At 38.2% G+C, this 14,724-nt stretch overlaps 1 protein-coding gene across 32 annotated transcripts in view; it reads right to left on the reverse strand.

Annotated features, from left to right (window-relative positions):
• The window catches only part of CC2D2A (coiled-coil and C2 domain containing 2A), a 116,039-nt gene that overhangs the window by 10,516 nt on the left and 90,799 nt on the right, over nucleotides 1-14,724 (reverse strand). For 20 of the 32 annotated variants that reach the window (XM_070613193.1, XM_070613198.1, XM_070613185.1 and 17 more), the window contains 8 exons: nucleotides 14,020-14,125; nucleotides 13,712-13,821; nucleotides 12,355-12,451; nucleotides 11,786-11,884; nucleotides 8,392-8,568; nucleotides 6,138-6,158; nucleotides 5,434-5,637; nucleotides 970-1,059 (listed from right to left, as the gene is read on the reverse strand). In XM_070613193.1, the coding sequence (XP_070469294.1) occupies nucleotides 970-1,059; nucleotides 5,434-5,637; nucleotides 6,138-6,158; nucleotides 8,392-8,568; nucleotides 11,786-11,884; nucleotides 12,355-12,451; nucleotides 13,712-13,821; nucleotides 14,020-14,125 (904 nt within the window). The remainder of the gene's footprint in view (nucleotides 1-969; nucleotides 1,060-5,433; nucleotides 5,638-6,137; nucleotides 6,159-8,391; nucleotides 8,569-11,785; nucleotides 11,885-12,354; nucleotides 12,452-13,711; nucleotides 13,822-14,019; nucleotides 14,126-14,724) is intronic. The other 12 variants (XM_070613201.1, XM_070613203.1, XM_008522679.2 and 9 more) reach the window with 1 other exon arrangement.

A 14,724-nucleotide genomic window follows, 5' to 3' on the forward strand; every position in this document is an offset into this window, starting at 1 on the left:
CATCATTATAGTATCATACGGTATTTTTACTGCCCTAAAAATCCTCTGGGCTCTGTCTATTCACATCCCTCCCCACCCACACTGTTTTAAGCACATGGTATGCATTAAGTCATTTAATCCTAGAACAAACCTTTGAGGGAGGGACTCTGATCTTCCCATTTAATACCTAGGAAGTGGTAAAGCCAGTCTGGCTCTAGAGCACATGAACTATTCTGTTCTTTGTATATATTCTTATAGATGTCTCCAGGTTGTGGAAATTTTATCTCTAAAATTGTCACCATTAGAGGCATTTTACTGTTTCATTGGGGAATGAAAAATTTAAAGTGTTCTTCAGTTTAGAGCTGTCCTTCAAAGGGAGTTGTATAACATAGTTCAGTTTTATGCAAACACAGTACAACACGAGATCCAGAAACAGAATGAATACCAATGATAGTATATGTTTGTTTCATACTACCAAAAATCCATTTGGAAGTTTAGGTAACATACATAGATTGTAACTTCTGTGAGGGCAGAGGCCATGTTTATTTGACTCATAACTAGAACTTAGTACAGTTTCTGATATGTGATAAGTGACCAAGAAATACATACTGAATGAATGATGACATGGCATGCCTTAAGAAGTTCACAAATTAAGGAATATACAATTTCCAAATGTAATATAGAACGTAATTTTGATTTTTTATGAACAAAACTAGGGTACTGTTAATACTAGGAAGGTAAATCAGCATTAAGACATCTGACGTTTTTTTAAAAAATTCTTTGTGCAAATATATTTTTTTAAAATTCTCAACTTTGGGCAGATTGAACCAGAAAAAAAAATACTTCAGAATTTAGCTCTTGCTAAACAGATGGCCAAGTCGATTTTTATAACAACTAATGAATGTTGCAGTTTAAAATGATGCAAGCCATTTAGCTAATATTCAATGAAGTCAGCTCGAACTAGTAAATCTGTGAGAGAGAACCACTTACATCAGATGTGCTCCATAGGTCACAGATGCCAGCAAATGAAACAGTGTCAGGCAAGAAAGGAATCAATGAAACATATCGAGCCACCAGTTCCTGTTTAAACAAAATTAGCTTAAAAAATAATTTTCAATAAAATAGAGAGCTGGATCCTCTACCTCATTTCTTGCAAGAAAGTTTCATATATCACAAACATTTATATGTACAAAATGAAACTGATGCTCACCAAGTGCTAACTGAATGTTGTGTTAATATTATCTCATTTACTCATCTCCAAACATCCGAGAAGGAAGGTCATTGTTATATCCATCTTTTACAGATGAAGAAACTGGCTCTGAGTCTCTTTGAAATGTCCTCATCATGTTTTTTTTTTTTTTGCGCTTCCTTACTTTCCGGTATAAGAACAGTTTGTTTTTTTTTTCTTTTTTTGCACTTCCTTACTTTACGGTATAACAACAGTTTTTTTTTTTCTTTTTTTGCACTTCCTTACTTTCTGGTATAACAAGGATCATTTTGTATAGTCCAGTCTTGAAAGCAGCCATTTCTCCAAGAAGCCCTAGTTCCTTTTAGAAGGTAACAGTATTTAGAAACCAAGATTAGGGCATCATTGTAGTTATAACTCCTATTTCTGTAATTTTTAATGAGGTTGAACATCTTTTTGTATACTTATTGGCCTTTCCTGTTTTCACTTCTGTGAATTTCTATTTTAAGTATTTCACGCAGTTTCTTGTTGATTTATAGGTGTTTTTAATATATTCTAGTTACTATTCCTTTGTCTATTATATATGTTGTAAACATCCTCTCCTGATTTGTAGCTTGTCTTTTCGTTTCCTTTGTGATGTCTTTCGATAAAACCAAGTTTGTGATGTCTTTCGATAAAACCAAGTTCTCAGTTTTACTGTGGTGACATTTATCGTCCTTTATCTTTATAGCCTGTGCTTTTTTTCTATCTTGTTTAAGAAATTCTTCCTATCTCAGGTCATAAAGATAAAAATGCCTTTCATATTTAAGTCTTCAGTCTATCTGCAGTTGAATGGTGTGAAGTTGGAATCTATTTTTATTTTTTCCCTATGAAAAACCAGTGGTCCCAGTACCATTTATGTGCTAGCTGATCTTTTTCTTTACTGATCTCCAGTGCCAGCTTTGTCATAGATTGGGTTTACTTGAGTGGATCTATTCTGGACTTTTTCTTCTCTTCCATTTTTCTCTTTGTTATTCGTGTGTCAACACCATTTTACCTTAATTACTAGGGTCTTATAATTTGTCTGGGTGTTTGGGATGGCACATCTTCCCACTGAGTTCTTATTCTTCAGGATTGCCTTGCCTATCTTTGGCCCTTGGCACTGCCATATAAATATTAGAATTAGCTTGTCAAGTTCCACTTTTAAAAATCTAGTTTGACAGTCTTTGTCTTTTAACTGAAAAGTTTAATCTCTTTGCTTTGCTTGTGATTATTGGTAAATATTTAGGCTATTTTTACTACCTTATTCTGTGCTTTTTATTTTTCACTCTTTTTCTGTTTCTTTTTTTTCGCTCTCCACTCTCTTCACCTCATTTCATTGTTTTTTCTTCTACTAGAATGGAAGTTATGTTCACTTTTAAAAATTCTTTTAAGTGGTTAATGTAGGAATTTCGATGTGAATATTTAACTTTAAAGTTAAAAAATATCTTTGCCCTCATCTTGGTAAATACAAGGGCATTAAAGTACTCTCATCAATCCTGTCCTGACATATATGCATTTTTTTTTCCAGGAATTTTGTCCTGTCCTGATTTTTCACCCATATGGCCATTATTATTGCTATGAAGACAACGCTTGTTCAGATTTACTCACACATTTCCCGTTTTCTGTACCTTGCTAGTGTTATGTGTTGCATCTAGGATTTTCTTTTTTGAGAGTCTTTCTTCTCTTTGAAGTGTATTTATTAGAAATTCCTTAAGTGAGGATCTTTTGGTTGTAAATTCTCCCAATGTTTGTGTGAAAGAAAGTTTCACTGGATAGAAATTACTAGTTGACAGCTCTTTTCTTTCTGCCTTTTGAAGATATTATCCCTTTTCTAGCCTTCATTTGTGCAGCTAAAGAGTCTATTGTCTAATCATTGTTCTGCAGATAATCTGTGTTTTGTCTCTCACTGCTTTTAAGATCATCTTTGTCTTTATAGTTCCCTATGATATGCTTAGATTTTAATTTCTTTTTATTCGTCTTGCTTAGGATTCATTGGGCTTCATAATCAAAGACTGTTGTCTTTCATCAAAATTCTCAGCTCTATTTCTTTGAATATTGCTTTTCTCCATTTATACACAATTTGGTCCTCCTCCCTCCATCCTCTGTGTCTCTTAACCATTCCTTTAAATCTTCCATTTTTTCCTGTCTCTGTGCTATACTATATCCCAAGTAATTTCTTTGCATGTGTATTCCAGTTCACTAGTTTTCTCTGTATTTAACTGTCTGTGACTTAGTTCTGTATTTAACTGTATTTAATGTTTTGTTTAAACTGTTTAATTTATAATTTTAACTATTCAGTCCTTTATTTCTACAAGTTCCATATAGTCTTCCTGTTGATTCTGATAGTCTACTGTTCTTTTTGTTATACCTTCAATTCCCTAGATTTCTGAACTTAGTAAACATATCTATTTTATATTCTGAATCTTTAAGACCCGATTCTGAAGTGTTGTTCCTGCTAACTCTTACCTTCTTCACTGATGATCTTTTATATATTCACGTTGCTTGGAACTTTTTTTGTGGAATTTTTTTTTTTTTTTTAAAGATTGGCACCTGAGCTAACATCGGTTGCCAGTCTTTTTCTTTTTCTTCTTCTTCTTCTCCCCAAAGCCCCCAGTACATAGTTGTATATTCTAGTTGCAGGTCCTTCTGCTTCTGCTACGTGGGATGCTGCCTCAGCGTGGCTTGATGAGCGGTGCCATGTCTGCGCCCAGGATCCGAACCAGTGAAACCCTGGGCCGCTGAAGCAGAGTGCGTGAGCTTCACCACTTGGCCACAGGGCCAGCCCCTTTTTTTGTGGAATTTTTTTAAGACTGAGTTTAAAGGGCATTCTTCTAGCAGGATTTGTGTTTGCTTCTGACAGGGATCTGGGAGGCATTGCCAACAGGGAAGACTTTCAATTAAATTTTCTGTTGAATTTTTTTGGGGTCATACAGGTAGTGTAAATTCCAGTCCCAAATGTGAGTAAATACAGCTTACTGATTAGGAATTCTCAGGAGAGACTTTTCTTTTTTTTCCCTTCTATCCAGAGTCAAGGCTGAGACAGGCAGGATTCCTGCTGTAGGGTGGGTATTTCCTAGTTTACCCACTGATGATATTATCCTTCAAGACTCCCTACTCTGTAGCCGAGTCTCTAATTCAGCCTTCCAGGCTGCTCTGGCACCACGCGTTCACTCCTGTTGCCAACAGCCTTGTGGCCCATTGAAACCCAGCTGTAGGCATCAGGAATTACCATACGACCTCAGAGCCAACACTGTTTCAAACCCTCACCCTTATGGAATCTTACTCTCTTGTTGTTTCTGGTCTCTTTCTATTTCTGCCATGATTTTAAAAATGTTTAGAATATTTTACTCATCACTCTTAAGTGTTCTCTAATGGGGTAAGTTTTCTGTATATCTACTGTACTACAGAGAAGTCTCTATTATGGTTTTCAATAAAAATCAATTAATAAAAAAGTAAATGAAATGTGGAACACAGTTTTTTTAATATATCTGTATTTGCAAATAGATATATCATTAGCCTGCTCTTAAATTTCTATATTAATGACCTATTAGCAGTAATTAGTCCCTATACTATCCACTCTCCAAAGACAGTTATGGGTTACAGCATTCACTTAAGAATAGCATGCTTAACCATACGGCTTCTGTTCATGTGAGGTGGTGATGGGTGTGGTGCTTTGCAGCCAGTGAATGGTGCATGTATATTTAATAGCCCAGTAAGGGATGTGCTTTGTGGTGATGGCCTAAATGCTATATGTACTTAAATCTTGGAAATAACTTCTGCCTAATTTTAATTCAATGATGCTTATAGCATTAAGTATAATGCTGAATAGTTATCTTGGTATAGTAGAAAGTGCATGAGTTCTGAAGTCAGAGGCCTAGGTTCAAATCCTAGCAAAGTTATGAGAACACATAATGACAACACATTTATGTTAGACGTTGTGAAGGTGTAGAGCATCTTCAAAATGTTAACTTTCCGGCACCCGATAGAGTGCCAGAGACACAATAAGCACTCAGTAATTGTTCACTGAAAGAAGGAACTAAGGATTATTATCCTCTTTGGTACCTTCAGACTTTTCTAAAGAACGTAAGCCTCATGGCACTAAAAAAGTTTTAATCATTACTTTAATCTCTAATGATCTTGATATGGTTGCTATCTTAAGTACTATGAAATATAGTAATTAAAATGGCAATATATTGAAATTTTAACACCTTTTTAGCACCAGCCCTGATTGGCTATGAAATACTTACTGCTGTTGCCTGTGGGTTATTGGGGTAGCCATTCAGGAGCTCCTGAGGGGGGTTTAAAGGCTTGAGATAACGAGTAATAAAGACAGTTTTCCCACTTATGTCAATCACTGTTGTAAGGCACTGACGATTTGGAAACTTTAAGGCACATTCAGCTTGAAACTTCTCGGTGGCTTGAAGTAACTTCTCATCTTCCTGAGAATCAAACTTCAAAAAAAAAAAAGACTCCATGGAATTTATGTGTGATTACAAGAGAGACAGTAGAGCTTGCTCAGATCCCACAGTCAACGTGCACTAAATATGTGCTTTAGGAAGTGCAATTGACGCCTTACAAAATTGTCATGGCCTTGTGTCCCTGCAGCTTTATTTAACTATATTTCGAATCTAAAAATTCGATGGATTCATTAAATACTTAAAATATATTCCATAGGATTGAATGAAAGTATTCAACAGGCAAGCAGCCATATGGAAACTGTTGAATTAATAATACAGCCTATAAAAATTAAACTATGATGTACTAGTTCTGAGTGATGAGACCAGGCAATAGAGTTTTATATTATTTTGATGTTGGTTTTAGAGGGGAGAGGGGCTCAGAAATATAACATCTCAAATGCAGAGCTTAAGCAACTCAGGTTAAATGGACAAAAGCAGCTAGTTAAAGCCTAATAACTATTGACTGATGAATGATAAAACAAAATTCTTGGTACCTTTTTAAGCATGTCACTCGTCTATCAGAGGCAAGAAAGAAAAGAGAAGAGAAATGAGAGGAAGACTTTATTACAGAAATAATCTGTTTTTAAAAACTTGTTTTTACCAAGATAATGTAAAGTAGGAGATGTTAAAATAAGAGTTTCAGGAGTTGCTACTGAGTTTTTAGACAATCCATGAATAAATACCTTTTAAAAATCATAGGAAATGGTTCCATATGGGGTAATGGTGGAGGGAAGACTCTAATCTGATAATCCTGGAAGTTGCTGTAAGTGGAAAAACAATTCCAGGTTGTGGTCTCTATTATTTTAGGGTGAGGACTTCTCTTTCCTGAATAATCTGCAAGGGAATCACTGAGTGGCGTTTTCTGCCCCTGTGTGTTTAGGACGTCAGGGTTCCATCTGGGCACATGCCTTCTTGACCAAATAGCGGCAAGCCATCTGCACTCCAGAGGGGCTTCCTGTGCCCTCCTTTTAGAGGTCTAAGAGAAATGCTTCGTACAGCCACAATGGGGCAGTGAAATGCCACCAAAGGCAGCAGCCGACAGCCTAGTTATCTGGCTTTAGGTGAGGAACACTGCAGGACTTGGGGGCTATGTTTCAGAGCTCTGGAGGTCACAGCCCCTGAAGCATGCCAGGTGCAAATTGTCTCTGGCTGTCAGCCTTTCAGCCACAGTCACAGACAGCTTTCACATGTTTTGAAGCTCACCTCAAGATGGAGCGCTTTTTCTTTTGTTAAGAATACATAGAAATAGCAAAACCATCTTTTGTCTGGGAGTATTTTGCTGTCTAAACATGCTTGTGGCTTTCTCTTGTTAAGAGTTTATACAGGAAGTATAACAAGTACACAGGAAGAAAAATATTCAGGATATATTTTCCCCTTTCTAGGGAAATGCATATATTTCCCTAGGAATATGCATATATAACTGAAATAGATATATTCTAACATGTTTTCTAGAGAACATACTTGTCACAGCTTTAGTGACAAAGGCTAGCCTGTAAGATTAATTTGAATTTCAGTCGATTTGTTTTTCCAGTAACATTTGCAAAGGGGAAATAGTGACAGTATTTTTCTCTGTGAACCAAATTGTAAAACTGAAAAAGAAACAGAAGAATGTGCTCATTTTTTCATCTCCATCTGAGTCTTAATTAGAATGGATAAACTAAAGAGTCAGCATAATAACAATCTATGCAGCATAGTTAAGTAGCTAACAACTTGGGCTTACACATGAATATAACTCCACAGAATTTTTATTTGCTTTTCTAGGCTGCTGTGTCCGCAGTACCTAAAAAATGCCTGTCATACAGAAGATGCTCCGTAAACATTTGTTGAATACATATGATTTCAAATCACACAGACAGTTAATTGTTAGCTCTGCCATTTACTGCCTTGGTGAACCTGGATACTTGGGCTTCATTTTCCTTGTCTCTCAATTGGGGACCCCCCCGTACAAGACAGCTGTGAGTCTTAAAGGAGAGAACATATGTCAAATGTTTGACATAGTGCTGAGGACAGAGTAAGAACCCAATACATGTTGGTGGTAGTGGTTGTTGTTATTACTGTGTTAGTTTATAATAATCATTTCATGATCTGTACCTTCTCCCAAAACCAATGAGGGCAGTATGCATCAGTGCTGCATAAGTATGTTACATTAAGAAAGCATCTCCCAACACTGAAGGTCAGGAAACAGTTACTAACAAATGGAAGTCCTGGAGACTCTTTTTTCCAGAGCTATTCAGAATTAGAGTACTTGTGCATACACTTATTTGTTTCTGTCTGAACGCACTAAAATGAATTGAGGTGACACCTGAAGGTCATGTGGCCTAATGATCCTATGAATTGATTCAATGCAAAGCACAACCAGGGATGTGAGGTCAGACATGGAAATGTATTTAAGCATCCTTGCCAATCAATGTCAAGATAAAAGGGCAATCTGCTTTTCTGGTTTGCCATGTTCATTTCTTCCACTGAGAAGATTCTAAGAGAGGAGCATGTTTATATTTGTTTGCTCTGCCTAAGAGTTTAAGATACTGATTGACCTAATTATTGGCTCACAGGAAGTACAAATCCACAAGGCTGTTCTCTCACCTTCATTCTGTCCAAACCAAAAGACACTGTCCAATAAGTGGACACCGAAGTAAGGAAACCTGTGCTTGTGCTGTACAGGCCGAGTTTATAAAAGCCTAGCCTAGTAAGCATTTTCCACGTTTCGTTAACATCAGATATGCGATTCCAAAGTGTAAGCAGAGTTACCTTTTCTCGAACAGACTCCCCAGGAACCAGCTGAGGCTCCATGGTGATGAACAGGGTGATGTAGGAGCCTTCGCTTAGGCTTCGGACAGGGTCAAAACCCCGCTCAGCAACCACACTTCGCTCCTTACTGTAGCCCAGAAGAACTGGGGGAGTATCTATTTTAAATGTCCCATCAATCTGTGAAGGAAATACAGCTTGGTAAACATCCTGGTGGTTTTCCAACAGATGTTCAAAGGCAAGTGTCAACTCCTCATCGTCTATCTGATGAATTCAGTAAAGACTGGTCAGACTGGTGTTCAAGGCCCACCCCTTCTTTCTAAGCTTGTCTCCCTAAGCTCTCACAGAAAGGGCTCTCTATTTCCCTGCCTTCTTTTCTTGGTTTAGCAGAGTGTGTACTAGTTGATACTAACCCTAGGTTGCCTGGGTTCAAATCCTGGATTAAACTCCAAGTGCCTCAGCGTGTACATTTCTAAAAAGGAGACAATAATAGTCCCTACTTTGTAGGGTTGTTATGTGTGCTGAATGAATTAATAGATGTAAAACACCAAGGAAAATGCCTGGCATGTGGTAAGTACTCAATAAGTGTTGGCTGACAGCCATTCCCCTTTTTTGGAATGCCCCAGCTTCCCGTCTCCATCTTTCAGAATTTTAACAATTTTTCAAGGCTCAGATCAGATGTTACCTCCTTCATGAATTATTTTGTTATCTCCATCAGCCTCACATATATAGTCATGTGTCGCTTAATGACAGAGACACGTTCTGAGAAATGTGTCATAGACGATTTCATCATCATAGGAACATGGTAGAATCTACTTACACAAACATAGATGGTATAGCCTACTACACACCTAGGCTATATGGTACTAATCTCATGGGGCCACTGTCGTATATGGGTCACTGACTGAAACATCGTCATTGTCATTATGTGGTGCATGACTATAGTTTCTTTCTTTTACTTCCTACATTGGCACAGACTTAATAGTTGTGTGCATATTTATCATTTTCTTCTAGATAATTGCTCTCTATGAATAGAATCGGAATTTCACCTCCCTTTTGTATCAGCCTTTTCCAATATATAGCAGAGTTTTTTATACACAGCAGGTGCTCAATAATGTGGGCTGAATGGATTATAAGCCACTTATGTAAAAATGACCTAACTTCTGTAGAGATTCAAAAAGGGAGAAGTTTTTACTTTTGTATAGTCAAAGCAACAGTAAATTTATTAAAGACTGGTAGTACAAAACAATTCAGGTCTGGAATTTGAAATTCACAGACTTACAGAAAATCTATTATTTTTATTTCAGTCTTTAGTGGCATTTATGTCTCAGGAGAAATAGAGGAAAACAACTTAAACTTTCAGTGAATATGCCTTCTACGGAGGAATTAAGTAAGCTGTTGTTTATTTTCCTCCTTACATTGGTGGAGTTCCCCCCAAAGTCTGTACCCAGTCAGATGAGAGGGTACAGGGAGAAAAGGATATAAAAACCATGCCATGTGAAGTACAGTGGAAATAACTGAGCACATTTGGTCTGTAAAATAGAGAGACAACAAATGAGGGAATGGGCACTGACTCCAAATATTTTAAGTGTAAGTATTCTAAACAGAGTTTCTCAGCCTGGGCACTATTGATATACGGGGGCAGGTAATTCTTTGTGGTAGGGGCTGTCCTGTGCACCGTAGGCTGTTGGCAGCATCCCTGGACTCAACACACTGGATGCCAGCTGTACTCCCACTACTTGTGACAACCAAAAATACCTCCAGACATTGCTAAATGTCCCCGTGGGTATATTTAAGAGCATGAGCTTTTAGAGTCAGACAAAACTTTTTAAATGACAAATGTAATAAAACCATTCTCAAAAGCAATATTGAAATGTATAAACCAGAAAGTTGAAAAGTCCTCTCTTCTTTTACTAATCTCCTTCCCCAGGGATAAGCAATGTAAGCCTGTTGGAAGTTGGTAAAAGTTGAATCCTCACTCTGTTGTAACCTTTGGGATTTGAGTAGTTACTTCACCTTTCTAGGCTTATGCTTCTTCATCTATAAAATGGGGATAATAATGCCTATTGGGTTGTTGTGAGGGTTAATTATAAACTAGCTATTAAAGGTATATTTTATGTGCCTGATAAATATGGTTATTCCTATTATTATTACTGAATCAAGATTCTCCTTATTATGTGTAGCTCCAAACCAGGACCTAGGAATGGGAGTTACAGGGAAGCACATGGATTATGGCACAGTTCAAGGAAGCGCGATATGACAGAACTATTAGAAAGAAAATAAACTATCTCATTGGGTAGTGAGGTCCCTGTTTCTAGGAGCACTCAAGCAAAACTTAAACTCTCAGTGAATATGCCTTCTAAGGAGGAATGGACATTACTGGGATGTAGTAAAGGAGATTCATTGATCAAGAAGGGGTGTAGAATAATTAATTCTGTGTACCCTTCCAAATATGAAATTCAGCAGTGCCAAATAACATGGACAGTTTCATTTGCAAAATGATGTGCTTTTAAAGAATTTTTTCATTAAAAATCTATTCAAAGAGGAAAATGTAAATTTTTTGGACAAGCACATCACTGCAGTGTCATCTATAGACTGTTCCTTTTGCCTAGGGAGGATTGCAATTCCAAATGATCCTTGATCCAACCAATCCAAGCCTCTCAGACTTGAGTTTTGGTCCTGGTCTTGCTTGAGACTGTCCCACACAGCATTCGCTCAGTGTGGTCACTGCATGTGGCATTAAACCGTAGCCTCTGTAGCTGTGTGAGCTTAGCTACAGGACTGTGGTTCAAAGCCTCCTGTTGTCATGGATTTAATACTGGGATCTTAAAGCCATTTCAGAATCTTTAACTGTCCCAGATTAGAGCCACTAAGTCATTCAAGAGTTGTTAACCTAATGGATCCTCTTAAGCAAAATAGTTATGTTCTGGAAGAAGGGTGTCTTAGTTGAACAGAGTCTCTACTGACCATTTTTCGTGTTTGAAATAGTGAGGAATCTGGAAACACTGGTGAGATGCACTTGATTAAATGGGCCATCACCTGTCCTGATTGTTTTCTTCAAGTTACTTTTAGGGAGCTATCCACTCCACTTTTGTCATTTTGACAAGTTTCCACTTTGTTCTACCTTATTCTTCACTTCTATTTAAATGTTTTAAAAATTCTGAGATTGGAACAGTCGTACATTAACTACTAATTCTACAGAAGACAGATGTTTAATAAGTCATGACAATATGACAGAAAGTCAATGCCTTTATGTCGTGGTTTTTATCTTTCCAAGGGTGACTTTGCACATAGGTTCTCTCAGTGGTAAGGATATGTATCCATGAAAAAAGCTTTAACAGAAAAAATGGATAGAGCAGTTCCCTATTCCCATGGAATTCTGACTTTGGATGCTTACCTTTGCTTGGAAATATATCGTACTAAAAGGAATTTTCACACATCCCAACCAGTGTCTCTCAATACGTGTGTGGATTCCACTTGCTCTTTCACGGTCATCCTAAAGGAGGGGTGGGAAGTAATAATTGTTTAAGAACTCCAGACGCTTATTTAATTAGTTTGGCAGCAGGAAAACAGCAGGATTTTAGCTGAAAGCACGTGGACTACGTTAGACCTGTCACCTTCTGGTTCAGACACTTAATGGTTTTGTGACCCTAGCAAAGTCACTTAACCTCTCTGAACCTCAGTTTCCTCATCAATAAATTGGAGATTTAACAATCTACCCCATAGGGTTATTCTAGAATTAAATAAGACAGTGTATGTGAAGCACTGAGTACAATTCCTAGAACATAGCATACGCTAATTTGAAAATAAAAAAGCTAGTTCTCTTCCGCCCTTCTTTTCCTTGTTTATGCATGTCAAGTTTCCAACATTTCAAACACAAGACAGATGGAAAACGTGTTAGGGACTTATAGTGGGTAGAGGATATGAAAATGAATATAGACGTCTTCCTTAAAACTGTGAACTTACCTCTAAGACATCATATAGTACTTCGTCAAAAATGTTAATAAACACGTCGTCTTTCACTGACTGCAAACTGGTCGTGCTGTAATTTCCATTAGGGGCCCTGCAAATGGGCACATGTGACCAGGGACCATGAAAATGGGCAAAGTAAAAATAATGAGCACTCAAATGTCAAAATTTGAAAAATACCAAATATGAGCATAAATATGTGGATTAAAAGCAGTGCTTTCAATCCAAGGGTTTATCTTGTACAGAAATAATATAATACCTACCTACATAACACATAATACCTGCGCTTAAATGGAGAGGGCACTAGACTAGAGGCTCCATTCAGAGAGATAAACCCCATCTGCTGGGGTGTCCTGGTGAGTCTCACATCATCTCCCCCACCCCCATGGGGAGCTGGCTAGGGCTGAGCTGGCTCAGGGGCCGGGCTACCTACACAGTCTCCAGCTGACACTGGTGCTCCTTTGTGGACTTCATAAGCAACTGGGTTCTAGAAGGTGCTTCTCCAGCAGAGCATTCCCCAGTCATAAACCTCCTATTGTTATATGGCTGGTTGAATGGCCCCTGCCTACCACTCACTTTCCCCATAGATGAGTAACAATGCAGGGGTGAGGTTCATCTTCTGTAACATCAGCCACTCTGAGTCCAGCCAGCCCTGGCCCAAGCAGGCCACTCTATGGCTTGGCTTGCAACTGGGCTACTGCATGTATTTTGTTGAGCATTTGCCTTTATGTTTTCTCATTCTTTTTGTTTGTACCATATAGAACAGTGGTATCTGTCTGTCTCTTCTTACTTAACTAGTTCTAATCCTTGCTCTGTCTCTAATTTACTATTTGGCCTTAAGCAAGTCACCTTCCATCTTTGGGTTTTAGTTTCTTTTCTATAAAAGTAGAGCGTTGGACTAGATAATTTCTAAGGTTGTTTCAAGATCTGAAATAATGAGTCTTAAATATCTAAAATCATTTAATCAAAATTTTAAAATGTCTATGTATTTCCAGTGAGGGAGAAAGCAAAATTTATGAGAATTAGAGAGTTTCAAATTTACGTCAAGCTTCTAGAGTTGGGGAGACAAGGAAGAAAGAAAAAGCATTGTAGGAGCCGTCAGGTTAAGGGAATGGGAAGCTTTGGGCTATACGTAGCTAAAGCCTGGGGAGGAGTGGGATGTCCCAACAATGAACTGGAGTTTCAAAAGCTGGACATTTTCCAATTTTATTCTTTGTTGCAGCCAATTGTGGTACAAGAGGAAAAACGTGATACTTGGTGTCAGGACTCCATTAGCCATTTTCCTTTGAGCCTCCGTTTCTCTCACATTTCTTCAAAATATCCTGTAGTTCTTTAAAGAGGGAAATAGGCTTACCTGAATGGAAGTTCAAGTTCTTCATTCCAGCTAGGGTTTGGCCCATCAGCCGTAGTTGTATGGCAAATAGTTCGTTGAAAAGAAACTTCTACAAAAGGACGTACTAAAACCTTAAAATCAAGAGCAAATTTTAAAAGCCCATTAACAGTTAGCTGAATTATTTTTCTCTTAGTAGAGATAGATTGTGTTTATTAAAGAGTATGTTTCCAAAGAAAATGAGGCAGAAAACAGACTATGAAGTTTCTAGGCAATTCTTAAAAACGTAAGGGCAAGCTTCTAAATGGAGATCCAGCATTTGGGTATTTCACCTGGCTGAGGGGGTAGTCAGCACTGTGGGTTGGACTGTGTGTGGTTGGAGAAGCAGCTTGCTTTTCGCTGAAAGTCCTTGAAGATCTCGGTGGCTGCTGGAATTTGCTGGGAGGGAAAATGTATGAAAGAAATAAATGACAGGGAAAGTCTCATTACATACCGAGCAGATGGTTTCTCCAAAGATGTATGGTCCTGGTGGTGGAGGACAGATACTCTAAGCGCATTGCTGCTTCAAAAGTCTTTTAGTATGCTCTGGTCCTCTCCAGTCACCTAGTGATTACACGAGCCTCCTGAACACCTATCCCTAGGCCTGCATGTCTGGTTTGAACAGAGGAGAGTCCTCTTTCTTCTCCTCTCCCAGGGAGTGCCTGAGTGGAGACCCTCCTTTTGCCCCATAAATGGGAGCCTCATCCCTTTCAGGTAGCAGAATCCTGAGCTTCCTGACCAGCCTGCCCTGTCTCCATCCAACTCTGGCCCTCTCCCACTGTATTTCCTTTGAACCTGCACTCTCCAGCAACCTTGAGCTACGTACCCAGGTAAGACATCTCTCTCTGGGCCTGCCAAGCCTTGCTAGGAAAGGGAGACTGGGGATTCTTAGCTTGAGTTAATATCTATGGATCTTATCCTCTTTTTCTTTTGAGGTACTATTCCTTTTCTTTTTGCCAAGGAAGATTCACGCTGAGCTAATACCCATTGCCAATCCT

Source organism: Equus przewalskii, chromosome 3 (assembly GCF_037783145.1).
Source record: "Equus przewalskii isolate Varuska chromosome 3, EquPr2, whole genome shotgun sequence".
In the NCBI taxonomy this organism is placed as follows: domain Eukaryota; kingdom Metazoa; phylum Chordata; class Mammalia; order Perissodactyla; family Equidae; genus Equus; species Equus przewalskii.